The 21,198-nt window shown below is 40.5% G+C and overlaps 1 protein-coding gene across 1 annotated transcript; it reads left to right on the forward strand.

Annotated features, from left to right (window-relative positions):
- Window positions 1-938: 938 nt before the first annotated feature.
- On the forward strand, window positions 939-20,857 carry LOC119723131 (transitional endoplasmic reticulum ATPase). The gene is made up of 17 exons (XM_038193679.1): window positions 939-1,288; window positions 2,640-2,742; window positions 3,764-3,936; window positions 5,927-6,007; window positions 6,640-6,832; window positions 7,895-8,026; window positions 10,014-10,250; window positions 11,381-11,516; window positions 12,274-12,386; window positions 13,151-13,315; window positions 14,286-14,493; window positions 15,517-15,644; window positions 16,071-16,249; window positions 17,230-17,359; window positions 18,184-18,342; window positions 18,685-18,842; window positions 19,844-20,857. The coding sequence occupies exons 1-17, from the start codon at window positions 1,272-1,274 to the stop codon at window positions 19,953-19,955; spliced, it is 2,424 nt and encodes an 807-aa protein (XP_038049607.1). The 5' UTR covers window positions 939-1,271; the 3' UTR covers window positions 19,956-20,857.
- Window positions 20,858-21,198: the final 341 nt, after the last annotated feature.

Genomic DNA, 21,198 nt, shown 5'->3' on the forward strand with positions numbered 1-21,198 from the left:
CGGGATGGTGATAGAAGCAAATCAGGACCATCGATGAAAATTGCTAACGGGACGAAATTCTATTTTGGAACACAGTATTTTCTTTTGATTGCCCTTTTCCGTGACGAGTGTTTTTTTTTCACGAGCGCCCAGTTTGCATGCAGCACGGATGCCGAGTGCAATTTCTTGCCACTAAAATTGGCAAAAACCCTCACCGGCTTCAAACTTTTGGTTGAGATTTTTATTTTAAATTGTTTTTTATAAGAACAGAAGAGTGATAGCAAAATGTTCAAATTCTAGATCACTTAAGAAGTAAAGGGCACGGAGCCGGACGATTGTCTAGGCTCAAAACATCAGCTTAAACATTAACAAAGTACAAATTTGTGTAAATTTAAGGGCGGGACTAGTCATGGTTCGATGGAAAAAAATGGTGCAAACTATGTACTCCATCGACGATTTCTTTTTGCTTATTATATGAAGTTCAAGTTAGCTTCTGCGCAATGATGTGAAGAAAAAGCAGTTACTGGTAGCGTACTGCTTGAACGATATGGGGACGAAGTTGAAGCCAATTTTTTTTTCTTCGTGAGAACGATAGTGTCGAATGTCCTGGGGAAGAAGTTGTACTTACGTCTTGTGCCCAGTATGTAATCAACGTTGAGCAATAGAATATGAGAAGATACCAGACGTTTACCCTGACTAATCAATTTTGAAGCAGTCTGGCCACAGCCCCATTCCAGACTACGTAATAACTTCTAAATTTATTTCTAAGTCAAGTTTTCAAAATTAAATAATTCACAAATGGCTGTAAAAATTTAAATATTCATAATTTAATATGAACATAAATATTAATTGTAAAATATAACATTTTATTTTTATACAATGGTTAATTATATTTTTAAGGAAATTTTGAATTGAGCATTCGAAAAATAAATGTCACAAAGGCTCATGTCATTACACGTGTGATATCGGACAATGCATTTTGTGTGTCGTTCTCATTCGTCGTAGGGTACGTACTTTGTAAAATCGGCCCATGTGTGTTTTGCATGTCCAGCTCAGCTGTGTGACGGCATTGCAATATTACATGTACTATTACTATTAGGGTTTTTTGTTAGGTGACTCGGCATATCCGCGTAGTTCAGCCATTAACGTGAATCACCAGTAGCGAAACTAGAGGTTAGACAAAGTTAGCTGACACAATTTCTACAACGTGTACAACAAACGGTCACAAGAAAAGAGGTTGGAGTTGAAGTAAAAAGACCAGTCGAAAGAACAACACAATCACTGCACAAATCATGGCAGAAGGAGGAAAGTAAGCAAGTAAAATTGGCAGGCTAATGTATGGAATGGTTACGGCCTAAAGTACTTGTTTGTTTAACGTTTAGATTTTTTGTTTGTCTTTAAGTTTTACAATTACCCTGCAAAACAATGTTGGAGAAAAATATACAGTTATTGTTTAGACATGTCATGCATGTTGTTACTGTTATCGAATATGCTTTTCACCGTCATGACGTTCACTGACTCGGCAACATTTGTGTAGGCCTGGCTAGATTGAAATTACAATTTGAAGCATTTCATGAATTTGATCAGTTGATCATCAATGATGAATGTAAACATTTTTTTGGTTGACCTACAAAGTACAATGGCAGTGGATATATTTGACTGTGAATCGGCATGACCGGTACCCCCCTTTTTAAGTAGGCCTAGGCCTATTATTAAAATTGAAAAAATGTTGCAACCTGACGCCACTTTTATCAATCATCTCAACTCGCTCAATGAAGGTCAGTCATTGCTTTTTAAAAATTTCTCATGAATACCATTTAATCTGCAAATTGAAAAATACTATTCAAAGTTTTGTACAGGTTTGGAATTCCTCGTGTTTTCCAAATTCCTAACCGTTACACCAGGTAGGACGCTCGCTTCATTGCATTACGACTGATATGACGACTGATGTCGTTAATAAGACCTTTGTGTAATACCACTCAGAAAAAGACAATTATTTTACTCTTGTTTTACAAATTTTACGTCTATGTATTCTATTAGCCCGAATGCCTCTGGCCGTACAGTATCAAAATTCTCTGTAGTACGGCCAGAGTGGCAAACATCCCCTGGACGCCTGAAACTGATCATGCTGATTGTTGCGATTTTGCTACCGACTTTGAGCGAGATAATCTTTTCATCCAGGACAGAGATTTCCGAAGTTAGGGTACCTGCTCGTAGAGGAACTCATAACTCTTCCAAAACACATTCCTGTGTCTAGAAATCTTCATCCATCTGGCCAAGTAACGACGATTAGTCTTCAGCTCCCACAAACATCGTCTCAAAAACGTTCCTCCATTGGGATTTCAAAATGGTGGACTGGTTTTGTGCATTGAACATGAATGCTTTCGCGGGCGCCCTTGGGCAAGGTTATGAATATATGCATTGCACAGTTCATGACCTCATGTTTGTATGGTCGGCCGCGCCGCGGGCTCGACAACATGATCTTTAAAGATAACCGCGAAAGCAGGCGAGATGTGCAGTTCGAGAACCGTCTTATTGAAAAAAGGAAGGAGGCAGCCCCCTTTTTAGGCTTAAAGATGGCAGATGAATTCTTCCATTTTCTTGACACTTTTGTAAAACTCAATCTAGTAATGCATTTTATATGTTTTTCTTTTCCAAAGTGATGATATCGCAACAGCTATTCTGCGCACCAAGGCTAAACCCAACAGGCTTATTGTTGAAGATGCTGTCAATGATGATAACTCAGTCGTGTCGCTGTCACAGGTAGGTTTGAATCAGATAGGCCTGAAGTTAAAATGTTAGTCTAGTCACTCAGAAAGGAAGAGTTGTGTCAAAATAAGAAAAGTCTCACGGTTTGCTGAATGGGAAACAAAAGTTACGACAAGGGTGAAAATTGAGTTAATAAAGATTAAAATTTTATTTCATAAAAAAAGTGGATTTAATGTCAAATGGAACATTCAGGGTAAAACAATGATCAACACTGAAAAACCACTTTACAATCTCTTTCAGTCTTAGAAAGGCACTAGACCTACATTTTGTAGGTCTCGGTTTTTCTAACCACAGAATTCCGCACTTGCGATCACCATTCTGTGCTAATTGTGCCCTGCGAAAACATTATGTGGTAACCCTGAAAGGCAAATCCTTAACCCTAACCTTCCCTAATCCTCTAAAATCCTCTTTGCAAAACGGAAGATTTTGCAGGATTGACGCTGTATGGCAAAAATGTGCGGCTGAGTTTGGAGGAAGTGCTGTGACAAGGTCTTGGGCCGGACCTTGTGTTGTTTGTGCACAGTCGTGCATAATTTGAGGCCTAGATTGTACTTGAAATCCTCTGTACTGCTCCAGGGTGTCACTAGCTCTGACTCAACCCATTGACAGTGATTGCAGGAGGATTTTGCAGGATTGAGGCAGTGGTCACTACATTCAAGAAGTATCGGAGGATTTTGCAGGAATGAGGCTGTATGCTTTTTTGACATGGAGGCAGTTGGAGGATTTTGCAGGATTGTGGTTGCATTCCAGCAGAAATGCCTAGGAACTTAGGGTTAATTACCGGTTGTAGGGATGGGCATAAGCCGAAATATCACACTCAGCTGCGACAAAAACAATTTCTGCTGTAGTAAGCAGATCCCTTTCTAGAAAAGTAAACAGCCATGAAATTAGGCCCAGTGCTGACATCACTGGACCCTGTCTAGTCAAGTTTCAAATATCACTTTTCTGAGAAAATTCCAAGAAAATTGATCTTCTAGTGTATTATTTTTTTAAAATTATTTTTGTTTTCCCCCAGGCCAAGATGGACGAGCTACAGCTCTTCAGGGGTGACACTGTCCTCTTGAAGGGCAAGAAACGTCGCGACACTGTCTGCATTGTCCTCTCAGACGACCAGTTGGCTGATGACAAGATACGCATCAACCGCGTCATCAGAAACAACCTGCGGGTTCGTCTGGGAGATATCGTCAGGTAAGGATCTTTTTCTTTGGAAAACAACCAAACAGGTGTTAAACAATTAAACAGAGGAAATCACAATCTTTTTTTGCAGCGGTGAAAGCCTCGGTGTATTGTAAATGCTGAATATAAAACAACGTCAATGTGATGTAAGACGTTTTAGAATACCGTAATTTTCGGAATATAAGCTTATACGTTGAATTTATATAGGCTTATACGTTGAATTTGCCCATGAAAATGTTTACTGCGGCTTATACACAGGGCGGCTTATACGCCGAGACTTGAAGAATAAAAATGACATTTACATGTGTATTTAATGTACTGGTACAAGAAGAGATGTGTTGCTGAAATAATTATCAATTAAGAAAGTCATTAACAAACCGAAAGCACGTCCCACAAAAAGGTACCGGGCGATAAAAGGTACGGCTAATGAAAGCTGTCCCTTGGACAGCAACAACCGGCCGTACGTGATGCTGCATATGCTGCATCATGCTGCATGAATTCCCCATGGACCACACCATTTGTGGTAATAAAGGGGTGTACTTTCTTGGGAACAATAATTACCAATATTTCCCCTGTTTAAAAAAAGAAAAAAGACAACTAATACTTTTTATGGAGTTTGAAACATATTGATAACCAGTTGTTCAACGTCACAATATATTTTTTTTCTTGAAATGTATTTAAGAAACGATGTAAAACTCAAAACAGGGGTGAAATCACCCCTTACAAAATTAATGGATTCGTCCATAAAAATCTCAGCATCGTGTTGACTGTTTTCAAAGAAAGTTACGATCCAAACTTGAATTTTTGACGTTACTACTCGTTAGTAATCACAACAATTTGATAAGTTTTGCTGTAAAAACGGACTTGTTTGTCCTTTAGACAAAACAACTCAGTGTCTGTTGCCACAAAGCAGGATTTGTAGCGCTCCAGTCAGACAACACATGGTGGGTTGCATACTCTCTCAAGTGCTGGGGGAAAATAATGTCAGTCGCCGGCACAGGCTCACTGACGAGCCAGCCAGCAGCAATTCCCGTTTTTTATTTCTCATCATCAATTTCTATATTTTTTTGTAAGAGTAATTGACTGTAAATGATTTGACATAACTTATGTGGCCCTTTTATAGCTTTCGTAGTGTAAATGGAACTGGTTCAGAGCATTTTGACTAGAATTTGGAGGCCTTACAAAATTAAACGGCTGCGGTTGGTGTGGCTTATACGCCGATGCGGCTTATACGCCGACTTCAAATCTTAATTTGCAGATTTTTGCGTGCTGCGGCTTATACGCCGCGCGGCTTATATTCCGAAAACTACGGTAGATTTAGAAATGCTTTTATTTTGAAGTTTGTTCACATTAGTCTCCTCCCTCTCTGGCTGACAAATTCAGCTACGCCATCACGGCAGTCAAAATCAATCAAGTGACTATTTTTAACAGTTTAGAATTCCCTTGCCAATTTTATATAGCCGTGCTTTGACTGGAGGTGATTGATATGCCAGCTGTACCTACCAGTTACCTCTTTTATCTGTTGATGGAATTTGACTGGTCACAGAACGGTTTACACTGGTTTACACGAACGTGATCTGACTGTTCCCTACTAGTCTGTATACAAATGCATGGCAGGGGAAATGGAAGTAATTTGTGACTGTGACTGATCAAACAGGAGGAGGGTTTTCATAAAACAGAAAATGCAAACAAAACATTGAAATTTTCTATGCACTGTTAAAAAACATCCGTTCACCAAACATGTTTCCTTCCTTCCTTGAAAGTGCAGCCTCATATGCATGAGGATAAACGCACTTGTTTATTGTTATTACGCATTTCCTTGTTCTTCCATTAGTGATATGTTGTGAGCAAAGTATATTTTTGTATTTTTTTTCGTGGCAAGTATGGACTTAACTGTTTTTGATTAAGATATATTATGCTCTTGCACACGAATTTGATTGTATCTAAAAGATATCAGTACGTGTTTTAGAAGTTGCTGTTTCTTTTTCTATTGCACGCACAGTGTTCAGGCATGCCCCGATGTGAAGTATGGCAAGCGAATTCACGTCTTGCCGTTGGACGACACTGTGGAAGGATTGTCGGGGTGAGTATTTACAGCTTTCCCATAGTCGTGGAAAAATCCTGGAAAATCCCATAATTTAATGTAATCATGGAAAGTCATGGACAAATCATGGAACTTTGGTTATGATTTTTTTCAGACTTTAGTCAAAACTCGGACTCTTTGGATCTGAGAGAAAGACATCATAATAGAAAGACATACATCTTTCAGACTTTTTATCCAATTTTTGGACTATTTTTGAATTGACAATATCGTCCTTGGTTATTTTATAAAGTAGATATTCCAAGAAAAGAGTCACGGAATAGCCATGAAATCCTGTACAACGCATTTGTGATGATGCATAATATTTGGCTATGGTAGTCTTCCATTATGCATTCCAGTTTACTGCACTACCGCTTTATGCATGCATGCTCTACACTTGTTGCATGTTCAGTGCACCACTGCGATACCGTTGTGTTGCTCAGTGGTCTTGCATCAAACTGAAAGACTGAAAGGGAGTGGTGTCCCTTGCCTCTAGAGCAATAGGCTTTCAAGAAGCTGAAACAGCGCAGGAAAAACTTTGCCCTGCAAAAATTGTTGGAAAGTCATGGAATTTCATTTTAAGATGTGTGGAACCCTCTTTTGTGGATTTAACAACATAAGGTGTTTTTTTGCAGCAATCTGTTTGAGGTCTACCTGAAGCCCTACTTCACTGAGGCCTACCGTCCCGTCCGTAAGGGAGATATCTTCTTGGTCCGTGGTGGTCTGCGTGGTGTGGAGTTCAAGGTCGTGGAGACAGACCCTGGTCCATACTGCATTGTTGCTCCGGATACCATGGTCCATTGCGAAGGAGAGCCAATCAAGAGAGAGGTAGAGTCAAAGTGCTTCTAATGATCCATCAAGGAGTTATTAATTAACCCTAACCACCCCAACTCCATCAAAATCCATCCCCCCATTTTGGTGGATTTTGGGGGACTTGGTCCAGAAGGCCTGGCGTGACTAAATGTTGATGGAGCTTGATGGACTTGGGCCTAATGGCCTGAAGCAGTGCTAGGGGTATTTAATTGATTTTGCCTAGCTTCCTGTACTGCTATTGTGATAAAAGCCATGTGTAGCAAGTCCATGAATGTCAACCAGTGCGTTAGTGGTGGATTCCATTATGTCATGTACAGTTTTGTATTAGACGCACAGTGATTGATGGATTTTGATGGAATTGGTCAAGTTCCTTGTAAAAGACGCAAGGGAGTTATGGTTAATATTGACAGCCGCGATACAGCCCCAATCTGTATGTGGAGATTTCCAGCATTAGGTAAGGTCAGTGAGGTTTTGAAAATGCATTTTGCACATCATATACATCCACCATCTAGTAATGGTCAAGGAGATTACAGACATTGCTCAGGCATGCAACTTTTCCTCGGATCAGTTGATTTCCTCATGTTTCACTTCACACTTATGCCATTAAAAATTGAAAAAAGCTCTGTTAAGTTGGAATTTCCTCTTTATTTTTTTACGTCTATGTTGCATGCCTGTTGGCTCTATCGCAAACATTACGTTTCCTTTCATAATGTTGGAATTGCCCATTCGAAGAACTTGACTTTGAATACATTTCAACAGAAGACATCTTAATTTGCAGACAACATGTAACTTAGAAGAAATGATTACCAGCTGAAGAATGTGCCATTGAAGTATGTGTTTGTGCACATTCGAAATGAAAATTGTGTGTATGCACTTGGCTTTTTTTTTTATTTCTGACTTTTGAACATTTCAAACTGCTTGCTATGTTCATCACCTGAAAATGTACTGAGCACAATATTCAGGACATCGTGTTTACCCCATCTTCACTGACCCCTACACAATGCATAAAAGTCAAACATGGCGCTACAGCAAGTTTCCCGAACTCATAGTATTTTATTTTTCATACTTCAATCTTAGGAAGAAGAGGAGGCTTTGAATGAAGTTGGCTACGATGACATCGGTGGAGTCCGCAAGCAACTGGCACAAATCAAAGAGATGGTGGAACTACCACTGCGACACCCGGGATTGTTCAAGGCCATTGGTGTCAAGGTACATTGTTATTTATTTTTTATTTGTATTATATATTACTTCTCGTAATGAAACCAAGGATTCCCCAAATAACGCCCTAGGCACTGTAAGTTCCAAAGCCTGAAGAAATCTGTAGAGAGACGTTAATGAGAAGAAATTACAGTTTTAGAGGCGGGAGGAAAAACCCAGAAGAATATTCTGAGGAAAACCTACAGAATCAAGTAGGGACTGAAAACCCAATCCCACATATTGGCCCTAGCTGGATTTGAACCCGGGTCACAGCGGTGGAAGGCAAGGAAAGTACCACTACCGCAACCTCATTGACTTTGTATATATTATATTAGCATTACATGAGATCCCTGATGACATATCACGGTTTACACATAGGAATAGATCAAGTGATTGGCTGGCATATTTTTGCCAGATCGCATTTCTGTGCCAACTCTCCCAGTTAAATTCTATATTCCTATTTGGCAAATTATTTCACAAGAACCGTGATAGGAAAACTCATTTGTAACATGACGTGGCCAATGAACATAATGGCCTTTTTAATTGAATTTCCGTTTAATTTGGGGATTAAGCTGCCCTCTCTGGCTGGCAATTTCAACAAGGCCAGCCCAGCAGTCAAAATAAATCAGGTGACTGTTTTTAACAGTTGAGTGCTCCCTGCCTTCATAAAGCAGGATTGACTGGCTGTGATTGTTATGAAACCTGATATGCTTTGACTGTAGGAGATTGATAAGCCAGCTGTGCCTACCAGTCCCCTGCTTTTGTCTGTTGATGGAATTTGACTAGTCACAGTGCCTACAAGAAATATGATCTGACTGTTGGTGACTAGCCAGTGTAAAAGGCAGGGAAACAGGGTTGAATTTTTGACTGTCTGTGACTGATAAAAAAACAATAGGAGGGTTAAAGGCTTCAAGAATGAATGTGAAGCCAAATGTGAACCGTAAGGCATATTCAAGATTTGGAAAGAGACCAGTGTGTCTACCATTTTTGAGAAAGAGATTGTAAATTATAAATCTCATACACACATTTGTGGCTGTTCCAACTGTTACAGCTTATCAACTGGCTTTGAATTTTCCTGTGACTTGGAATATCCCTTCATGATTAAGTACAAAGCCTTCGTCAAACAGTCACCAGTGAAATAATATTAAGCTAATTAAATGTAGTACGTGTAGTGACAAAAATATTTAATTGAGACGTAAATGAAAGAAAAATCATGATTCGAGTCTGTTGAACTCTAAGGAGTTTTAATTGCAATCCTAAGAATTAACCCTAGCTTCCACGCAGTTTTGCTAGCAACCTATGTCGATTTCTTTACCGTGCATGTACTCAATTGCACATGCTGTATATCTTAAGCTTTCAAGAGGAACAGTGGCTACAATGTGCTTTCCTAAAAGCCCACAAGATTATCTAAGACTACCTTTTGGACTTCCGGTTAACCCTAACCGCCCTGAATCCTTCAAAATCCTCTTTTCCAAAGTGGAGGAATTTGGAGGATTGAGGTTACATGGCAAAAGTGCGTTACTGATTTCGTAGCATACACTTTGTCAAGGTCTTAGGCCTTGTGCTGTTTTTGCTCAGCCATGCATAAATATAGGCCTGAATTATGCTTGAAATCCTCTGTACTGCTCCAGGATGTCACTGGCCAAGCCTTAACATATTAATAATAATAATAATAATAATATTGGCTATTTATAAAGCGCACGTATCCACCAGGACTGGTGCTCAAGGCGCTACATCATTATTACCCCTGCTCATAGTCACTGCCGCAGGATTTTGCAGGATTTAGGCAGTGGTCACCCCTCCATGGACCATATTCAAGAAGTAATGGAGGAATTTGCAGGATTGAGGCTATATGCCATTTTTCCACAAGGCCTATTTGAGGATTTTGCAGGATTGAGGCTACATCCTAGCAAAAAGGCCTAGGGAGTAAGGGTTAATATACTAAAACTGTATGTAAGCATTATTATCAGGTTTCTCTGAACTCTTTTCCCACTGGCAGCCCCCCAGAGGCATTCTTCTCTATGGCCCGCCCGGCGTGGGCAAGACACTCATCGCCCGGGCCGTTGCCAACGAGACCGGCGCATTCTTCTTCCTTATCAACGGGCCAGAGATCATGAGCAAGCTGGCCGGAGACTCCGAGTCCAACCTGCGCAAGGCTTTTGAAGAAGCCGAGAAGAACGCGCCAGCTATCATCTTCATTGATGAGCTGGACTCCATTGCTCCTAAAAGAGAGAAGGTACAGAAAAAAAACAGCAAAAACAAAGCAAAAATCCAACCTTGGTATATCCATACTGACAAACTCTCAACTACTAAAATTAGACGTGTACTTTTTCTAGATATAGGACTTTAAAAAGTGCAAATGACGTCATGTGATGCCTGACAACGTCAAGCTGATGACATGGTTGTTAATGGTTAGGATAACTGCAATGGTAAGCAGGAGGTTGTGGTTTGATTCCCACAATTGTTTTTTCACAATTCACAAGCTCTCAGAAAACTCTGAATAGCAGTGCTAATAATATTACACTAGTGAAGGGTGGTTTTGCAATGCAGGAGCTATTCAATTGTACGGTGATAAAGGCATTTCTTTGTTATTGTTCACCCCCCTGTTACTTGTGACTGGCCTTGTGATTAACTTGTGATTTACTTGTGACTGGACTTGTGAATAGACTTGTGATTTAAATGTACAGTCCATCATTTGTAGTTTGTACATTATGTTCGTTTGAAGCAACATTAGTTCTCATATTCTAAAAAAGGGTGCTGAACAACTAACCTGATGAAGTTTCAGGTCAGTGAATGTTGTGTATTCCGAGAAAACAATATTATAGGATCTCGATTTGAAATCAAAACTTGCTGAGTCATGTTTTGAATTGTGCTGAATTCAGTATCCGAGACACGTTCTCACTGAGCCAATTGCTGCTACTTGATGCCGCGCAGTGAACTGATGAAATATAGCAACCGCATGTGTGTGCGTTGTGTCAACGCTTGCGCGTGCTTTCGCCAAAAATAAAAACGAACTGCTTACAGAAATTTTCAAGAATGCGTCTTTAGACGTATTGTTGAAAAGGCCTTCTTTCACTGATGTCTTCAAAATGACAGCTTGCAAGAAAGAATAATTTCACAGGGAGTTTAATAGTCCCGTTACTATCTTTAAACCAAGTTTGCTTTCAGCAATAATTACGTCAGTTACTTTTTGGATAGCTGCAAATGATGGACTGTAACTTTAATTGTGACTGGACTTGTGATGTACTTGAATTCTGATCCATCGCAAGCACCTTGATTACAACACTGGTCCAAATTGTCCCTACACCTGCATGTGATTAAAGGTGAACCATAGTTGACTGTGTTTGACCAACACTTAACCCTCAGACACACGGTGAAGTGGAACGACGTATCGTGTCCCAGCTTCTCACCCTCATGGATGGATTGAAGCAGCGTGCACATGTTGTCGTCATGGCAGCCACCAACAGACCAAACAGCATTGACACTGCCCTGAGACGATTCGGTGAGTAGATTTTCTTCTATACTGGGGTCGGGAACAAAATTGTTTAAAAGCCACTGGGGCAGTATGCCACCCTGGTTTCAGTGGGCACATTGATATTTTGTTGATTGTTCATAAATACCTTAGACAGTTTACCCATTCCTATTGGTCGAGGGCCTGTCATGTGGCCGGTCTTAAACGGATGATAAAGACATGGCTGGCTGGTCTTCAACACTTTTCCAGTGTCACATGAAATTTTGACTCTATGAAATCCAGTGCCTTTTAATGTTTTATTGGTTGAACGTTCACAATCCTTATGTAGGCATGCGCAATATACCAGTGAGTCAGTGAGTCACACTTCACCAGTACCTCTGCTTTGTGCGCCACATCACGCGCGCGTCAATCTCCATATAAGGAGTTGTTTACCAGAAGGCCTTACCATTGTATTTTCGAAATCGTTGAAAATAAAACTTTTTTGTCTTGTTTTTAGTTTTGGACCAAAAGTTGTGATTTTTTTTACCGAAAAGCATGAAAAGGTATTTATAAATGGGAATATATATGTGCTTGCTTGGTATTAAACACTATATTAAATACCGGTTGGAGTCTGGATGCTCAGCAACCAGACTCCAACTGGTCTTAAACAGAGTGTTTTCCACCTCACAAGCACTCATTTATTCCCTTATTTACTTACCTCTCTAACAATGTTCTTTCTACCACACAAGCCTCCTTTTGAAGAATTACTATGGGTATAGTTTGATGCATGTATATGCTTTTGTTTCAGGTCGTTTTGATCGTGAGATTGACATTGGCATACCGGATGCCACGGGACGTCTGGAGATCCTGCGTATCCACACCAAGAACATGAAACTGGCCGATGATGTGGACTTGGAACAGGTAGGATCTCAATTATAAAGTTGGCTGTGGGGCGCTGTGGTCCGTGGGGAGCTGTGGTCCAATGGTTATGGTGTTTGACTCATGTGCCGTGGTACATGGGTTCGCACCCTGACGGGGAACAAGGCAAGGCACTTTACTACGATTGCCTCTCTCCATGCAGGAGTATAAATGGTACCTGTGAAGGTAGAGACCAAATTGCACTGATCTGGAGCTGCTGCAGAAAAAAAATGGTCTTATTTCTGATGAACAGGGATAATAAATGTGATGCGCATTCGATCATATTCATATGGAATTTGCGCAATATAAATGTATAAATCATTATTATTATTGTTATTCAATATTCAGAGGGTGCAGGTTAGAAATGTAGTCAATCGCAAGTCAGCCACGTGTCAGCCACGTGTCAGCCACGTGTCAATCACAAGTCAATTACAAGTCAATCAGAAGTCAAATCACAAGTCAAATCACAAGTTGAATCACATGTCAATCACAAGTCAAACCACGTGTCCATCACAAGTCAAGTCCCAAATGAACAGTTACCCAAAGAAATGCCTTTGTCACTAGTGGTAAACTTGTGATGACGTGTGTGATTACTTTATAATTACAACTATTATTACATTCCAAAATAAATAGATCTTGTAACTTGGCATTTCATGAACAAAGGTGTTAAATATAAGCACAAAACAAAATGAAAGAGCTGATCTCTGATGAGAATACTTCAAAGAAATAAGCAGACTAAACGATTGAATTTTTTTTTGGCCGTTAAGATTGCCAACGAGACCCACGGCCACGTGGGATCCGATCTGGCGGCTCTGTGCTCGGAAGCAGCCCTGCAACAGATCCGTAAGAAGATGGATTTGATCGACTTGGAAGAAGATACCATTGATGCTGAAGTCATGGACTCACTGGCTGTCAATATGGACGATTTCAGGGTCAGTATTGAGCGGGGATTAGCAGTCATTTGCTCAATAACTCTAATCCTTCAATTTCCTTCAAAATCCAACTGGAGATTTTTTACAGGATTTTGTAAGATTGTACTTTTAAACAAATTTAGCATTCGATTATTCCAACTTGAATTGGAACGAATATTTGAATATTTGCAATGCGCTGATCAAGTGTTGCCATTTGCAACCCTCAATTGAATGGACAGGGTCAGAAATTAAATTGGCTGCCAATGGGATTGGTGTGCGTCTTGCGAAAGTTGACAATGAGATTATAAAAATATTAAAAGTGTCATGTGTGCATCGCTGTGTTTTTTTCGAGGTAGCTGACTAGCGTAAGTTTGAAAGTGCTTAAAATGCAATTAGAGCTAATATTTGTCACAGATGCTCTCAAGTCATGTGTGTAAAGGAAAATTTAGCATTAGACAAACAATCAATCCACGCAAGCACTTTTGGGACAGGATTGTTTTTGCCGAAAATGTCAATTTTGAAAAAGGCAAAATGTAGCATCCAACTTCAGATGTACAGCCACTCGCCACGAATACTGATTCGCAAGAGTCGTTTGAACAGTTTTTGTACCATATTTCTTGCTGAAATCTCATGTGTTTTAACATTCTGGGGTGTGCAACAGATCGTAACTTGTAAAACAATAGGCCGTGCACAGCGGCCAATTCAAGATCAACACACGGTCCGCCTCCACAGACTTCATGGACTTTGTGTGTGTGTACAAAAGACACGAGGGCTAAGCGTGTTAAGATGCACCCGGAGGCAAGTCATGGCACGTTTGGAGTTTTAACCCGTCAGCCGTGCCTGTCTATAAAAACAGCCAGTGCGTGTTGACATGTCCTCTGACGTGAATTGGTTAAAAAGACTGATGATACTTTGATACAAAATCAAGTTAAATATTAATACGTATAAAACAAAATTGAAAATTGCCTTCACCTTATTTGTGTTATTCCAGTATGCGCTTGGCAAGAGCAGCCCCAGCGCTCTGCGTGAGACCGTGGTTGAGGTGCCCAACGTGTCGTGGGACGACATCGGCGGCCTGGACAACGTCAAGAGAGAACTGCAGGAGTTGGTGCAGTACCCCGTGGAGCACCCGGACAAGTTCCTCAAGTTTGGCATGACCCCAAGCCGCGGCGTGCTCTTCTATGGACCTCCTGGATGTGGTAGGTTTATATATCAGCGTGTGGAAGGCATTAACCCCTAGTCTCTATAACACATTAGTCCCTGTACCGCCCAAGACCGCCCTGCCTTTTATTCCCTGTACCACTGAAAACTGCCTGAGCACTCTATGGTTGTATGCAGTTATAGGGGAATAAACACAATGTAATACAATACAGTTCATCGTCGCATCAGTGCAACAGGGTGACTCGATTCTGCAACAAAGTCGTATATTTCGCGAATACGCTCCGTGCAACAAGGTTGTATCTCGCATATCGCGACGTCCATTGACTGAGATTTAAGCAAGATACAACATTTTGACTTTGAAAACTCGCGTTTCACGTACATGACGTCACACGCCATTTTAGGAGATACAACCTTGTTGCACAGACGCAACGACGTGCTTGTGGGTTACAGTTGCTTCCCCCCTGCACATCACCAAAATTAATTGTTTTTCTCCTTTTAATTTTCGAATGCTTCATTTTGTTGAAAAACTGTTTTTCTAGTTTGGGTATGTGCAACCCCCTAAATAAAGCCTTTATTTTTTGGTTGCCCTTGCACCTCTAGCTCACACAAGATCCACCAGAATTTGCTGATTAATTAGGCAAGACAACCGCCTCTTGACCTCTAGATTTTGACCAATCAGCGGGCGCTTTCTATATTGCGTCTTTGGGCATTCACCTGTTGCCTGTCATAGACATTGGATCCTGTGTCACGCGCTCTGTAGTGCATATGCATCCGGCTGTTGTTGTATTACATAACACTGCATTCGAATTGACCAATCAAACCATTTAGCCCTGATTTTGGAATAAAATGACGTCACGATTTAGTAAAGTCGACTCCGATTGGCTGGCGCACGGCTTGCATATATCTGCATGTCTAGACATATTAGACGTTATACAGGAGACTTGCTCTGTGGATAATGGGTGATACTCAGACTACTGACAATGTACTGGCAAAAAAATTGTTGAAAATATAAATGAAGGGTTTCAATATTTAAACTTGTCTATATTTAAACTTGTCTATAGGTAAAACTCTGCTGGCCAAGGCTATCGCCAATGAATGTCAGGCCAACTTCATCTCCATCAAAGGCCCCGAGCTGCTGACTATGTGGTTTGGAGAGTCGGAAGCTAACGTCAGAGATGTCTTTGACAAGGCAAGTCAATATTGAGAAAATTATTTGAACTTTTCCTTCATTTTTGATGATGCTATTTAGTCAAGTTTAACTGTGGTGTCTCAAATTTTTATGACATTACAGTCAGGTGTCAGAATCTTGGTACACATTTACCACATCATCCAAACAATATAGATTTACTCTGTCAAAGTGTGTGCCATATTTTCATTAAAAAAAAAAAAAAAAAGCAAAAGAATTGCACGCTCCTTACTGATTGTGTTAGTTCATTTTGTCTCAGCAGTTTATGTGGTGGAAAAAAATCATCTTAGAAAAATTTCCTCTCAGACAGGACTGACTGAACAGTGCTTTTTTGAAATTTCTGTGGTGGAGGTCAAACACCCAGACTTGCTTGTGAGGTGGGTTTCTTAAGTCATTCATCATGTTACTTTTCTTGTTTGGTTTTATCAGGCCAGGCAAGCTGCACCCTGCGTGCTGTTCTTTGACGAGTTGGATTCCATTGCCAAGTCTCGCGGCGGTAACATAGGCGATGCTGGCGGCGCGTCAGATCGTGTCATCAATCAGGTCCTGACTGAGATGGACGGAATGGGAGCGAAGAAGAACGTCTTCATCATTGGCGCGACCAACAGGTATTTAACAAAAAAAAAAAAATTAACAGGCATTCCCCAAATACAAAGAAAATTGTCATTCAAAGTGTGAGCTTCAAATGATGAAGAACACAAAGAACTTAAAAAAACCCACCACAGTGAGAGGAGACTTTTGTTTACGTTGGTTTTGAATTCTGAAAGATTGTATGTAGCAGAACACCATGATTTGGATAGTTACAGAGAGGGGCTTTACGAGGGAAACCAGAGATGAAACTTTTCCGATTTTAATCGGAAAACCGACTTTTTGAATTTTCCAACGAAATTTCCGATTTTTTTACAGTGTGTCCCACAAAATTTGATTTGTAAGGATTTTTCTCACAAAATGTTCAATCATAATTTCGAAGAAATTTCGAATTTCGAAGAAAAGTTGATGAAAAGTCGATGGAAATGGCACGTTAAAATCATCTGGTAATCATCTGGTAATCATCGATGAACATCTGGTATATCCTAGCATGTGACCCCGCGCGCCAGCCAATCAAAATCAAATTGTGACGTCATTTCGATCAGAAATGTGGACAAAGAGGCTTTTGTGTCAATGTGGCTACCGTGTTTTGTAACACAACAGCGGGTTACGGAAGACCCGATAGAAGGCGCCCGCTGAATGGTCAGAATCTCGAGGTCAAGATGCAGTCTTGTTTTGTATGATTAATCGCCGAATCTGCTTGCGTATCATACACCCTTGCTGTGCAAGGGGATATTCCTTAGATTGGTTGGGATGCTTCAAAGTTCAGCCAAGGGTAACATTGGTATGCTCAGAAAAAAAATAAAAGGCTTAGGCCATGTCCGAATCACTTGGCTTTAGATGGGAATAATAGGCACCCTGATGGAAGCCACTGGCTAGCGGCTGCAGCCATTTCCCATAGACCCGTGTGTTATCGCCAGCCGTAGCCAAGTGATTTTGACACGGCTTTAGCCTGATACCTGGATTTTATACTTTTATTTCAACTGTTTTCTAATTCCAGACCCGATATTGTGGACCCAGCTATCTTGCGTCCAGGACGTCTAGATCAGCTCATCTACATTCCACTGCCAGATGAGCTCTCTCGCGTCTCCATCCTGAAGGCCAACCTCCGCAAGTCGCCAGTATCAGATGTAAGTTAAGAAGAAAATGATGCGGGAAATTATTACAGTTTTAAGTCTTTAAGTTTTAACTTTTTAATTCTCCTCTCACCGTTTTTGTACTGAATTTAAATGGAAATCGGCCAGAAAAATAATGTTGTGGCGATTTTCCGGTTTTTTGTGTGTGTGTGCAAATTGGTGATCCCAAATTATTTAAACTATACAGTTCAAGTCTCTGCCAGTATTTTGCTTGGGTGGGGGGATAATTTGTATCGGAGGTGTATCAGTTTATGAAATGTAGCCCTCGTGGCTGATTTGAAGAGAAAGTCCCTGATTTGATCACTGATTTCAACAGCATAAATTTGCAAAAATTAAATCGTCATTGAAAAAAATAGCTTTGTATTAAATTAAAACACAGTACAATTTGTTAGTATCAACAACTTTCAGAATTGATATTTGTGAGGCATTTTGGTCGAAATGAGGGTTTGCAGGTATTAGGAAAGAGAATAAAATTCTCCTTGCAATATTGTTTGGTGCACTTCAATAGGACATTCCGTCGACAAGTTATGGCTGTTCAAAGTTTGTTTTTATCAACATGTCAAAAGAGTAAAATACTGAGAAAAGCAGTTACAATTTCAAGTTTTGTATTCGTGAACATGAAAGATGCCGATTGTTTTTCCTTAAAAACTCTTTTATTCCACTAATTCTTATACTAGATTGTGTAGTAGAGATTGCAAATGTGAAGAAATCTGAAAATGTTTCTTCACTACAGCCTGTGCCCAGTTCCATCTCATTTTGCTAGAGCACCTCACATATTCTACTCCATGTATTTTACAACAATAATCTGTAATTTTTAGGACGTGGACACACAATACCTAGCCAAGGTGACACACGGCTACAGCGGTGCTGATCTGACAGAGATTTGTCAGCGCGCCTGCAAGCTGGCCATCCGCCAGAGCATCGAGTCAGACATCCGTCGACAGAGAGAACGCATCGACAATCCGGACTTAGACATGGTAAGATTGGATTTCCTCGAATGTTATAATGTGGGAGTATGGCCAAGAGGGTAGAGTTTGTGACTATGTTCAGAGGGTCAGGGGTTCTAATCCAGCCACTGGTCATATGTTGTGTCCTAAGGCAAGCCTCTTCACCCCAGCTTGCCTCTCTCCACCCAGGAGTGTAAATTGGTACCGGCATTAGCTGGGGAGTAACCTGTGATGGACTGGCATCCCATCCAGGGGGAGATACAAATGTTCTCAGTCGTTTCATGCAATGGAAACCAGAGATGAATGCCAGCTTGATGGCTCGGTGTGACTTTTTGAAAATTACCTGTGTAATGCTTTTTTTTTTTCTTTCAGGAAACTGACGAGGACGACCCGGTTCCCGAGATCACAAGAGTACATTTTGAAGAAGCCATGAAGTTTGCTCGTCGCTCTGTCAGCGACAACGACATTCGCAAATACGAAATGTTTGCGCAGACTCTTCAACAGAGCAGAGGCTTTGGAGGAAACTTCAGGTCAGTGTGAAAAATGTGATTAAAATTTTGAGGAAAAATAGTGGAGTTGAAGTCATTCGCGTCACATGTCGGAATGCAAGTCCATCACAAGTCCATCACAAGTCAAATCACAAGACCATCACAAGTCCATCACCAGGCAATCACAAGGCAATCACAAGTCCATCACAAGTTAATCACAAGTCCATCTGAAGTCATTCACAAGTCCTTCGCAGATCAAATCACAAGTCAATCACAAGTCAAATCACAAGACCATCACAAGTCCATCACACGGAAAATTACAAGACCATCACAAATCCATCCACAATACCATTTTAAGACATTCACAAGTCCATCACTATAGGCAATCACAAGTCCATCACAAGGCAAATTACAAGACCATCACAAGTCAAGCACAAGTCCATCACATGTCCATTGTCCATCATAAGAATGGTCACAAGTAATAGGATGCAGAATGACAAGGCATTGCCTTTTCTCTGTTAATGTGAATAGATTGTGACTTGACTTGAGTTGGGATGACGTGTGATAGACTTGTGGGGACATAACTTAAAGGCACATAGGATCATTTGCATTTATCCCAAAAGTAACTAAGCTAATTACTTTAAAAAACCTTACTAGATTGAAGATCTTACTGGCATTAAACACCCTGTGAAATTATTACGTCTGTCATGCTGTCACATAGAAGAAATCAAGAAATGTAGGTGTTTTCCAACGATCAATCAATTGACAGATTTCTGGAAATGAAGAGTGGTATTGATGAAATTGCGTTTCTTGATGAAAAGGTTGTGCATGGTTTTTCACCGCTTTCTCAAAAACTGTAATCTCCACTGAGCTGAAAGTTCAACGGGTTAGATTTTTTAACCTTTTGATTTTCAATGGTGTTATTGTTGGAAATGAACAAAATCCATGAAAAGCAAATGATCCTCTATGCCTTCATCAGGGAACCAGGGAGTGCATGCAATGTAACAAAAGTGCTCAATGTTGTTTGTTTTTGTCTGTGACAGGTTTCCTGAAGCACAGGGACCCAGCGGTGGTCAAGCCCCCGCCGGCTCTGGATCTGGCAACAACCCCAACCTGTACGCTGATGATAACGGGGACGATGATCTCTACAGCTAGTAGATTCAACCTGGGATACACTGCATCCATACCACAATAATACACAAACCACTCACTCTAGGGGCATTTCCGAAACCATGGCTTCTGATTCCAGATGGGATTCATGTAGCACCAGGGTCATTTTCCAAATCTTGGTCGAGCATCAGCTTAGTTTCATGTAGCACCAGCTTCGGCTTCATGTAGCACAAAAGCCATTTTCCAAATCCCGGTTTGAGCATCAGCTTCTGCTTCATGTAGCACCAGTGCCATTTTTCAAATCTCGGTTTGAGCTTCAGCTGTGGCTTCATGTAGTGCAAGTGCCATTTTCCAAATCTCAGTTTGTCCCCCAGCTTCGGGACCCAGGGTCATTTTTCAGACTATGACTCTGTTTCAACTCGTCCCACTTCATTGGCTTTAAACAAAGCTGAAAGCAAAGGCGTGGTTTGGAAAAACTCTTACCATTGTTTAAAACAGTTAAACTAAGACCTGTGACATAATTATAACCTACTCCATATCTTTATTCTATGGTGTAAGTAAAGGCTTTAAATTGACTCAGCCAAAATTGTATTAGAGTTATTAGAATGGAAAAGTAACTTGTGGATTCGGATATTATCAGAATGACTGTAAATCTGAACGTTGTACAGTTAAAAATAATTCTGGGAGGTTGTGATGTTTCACTTTTGTTTTAAACTAACGACTGTATTGCCTAGAAAAGATGAAGAAAGTACAAAATATGTCAGAACGAAAGTTGGTATTAATCTTTTGCCTGCAAAGAAATTTTAAAACAATGATTCGGAGTTGTAGAAGCGATTCCAAGTATTAAAAAAAAAAAAGAATTAAATAAACTCCACATGTAGAAATCGATCGTATTAAAGTATCTGGATTTATAAGTCAACTTGTTTATATTAATTGTTCAAGTAGAATTTGGGCTGTAAAAATGGCTAGGTTTTCAATTCGGGTAGATATGAAAGCTTCCCAGCTTTGTACTGTGTTGTATTGTCTGCACTACATTGTATCAGCATCCATACACACTATTACATGTATTTTAGTCACTTGAACATGAACATGATAACGGTGAAGTGGCTGTGGCCAATGACTTTTTAAAAGTCCCTTAAACCAGTGGCGTCGCCAAGGGGGGGCCAGGGGGGGCACGTGCCCCCCCTGGAAAACCTAGTGCCCCCCCGAGTGCCCCCCCATCTGAGATTTGGGTTGGTAAAAATATATATATATATGTTGTTATATTCAACTCCCATCATCTGAGTTG

Source organism: Patiria miniata, unplaced genomic scaffold, assembly GCF_015706575.1.
Source record: "Patiria miniata isolate m_02_andy unplaced genomic scaffold, ASM1570657v1 HiC_scaffold_16, whole genome shotgun sequence".
NCBI lineage: Eukaryota > Metazoa > Echinodermata > Asteroidea > Valvatida > Asterinidae > Patiria > Patiria miniata.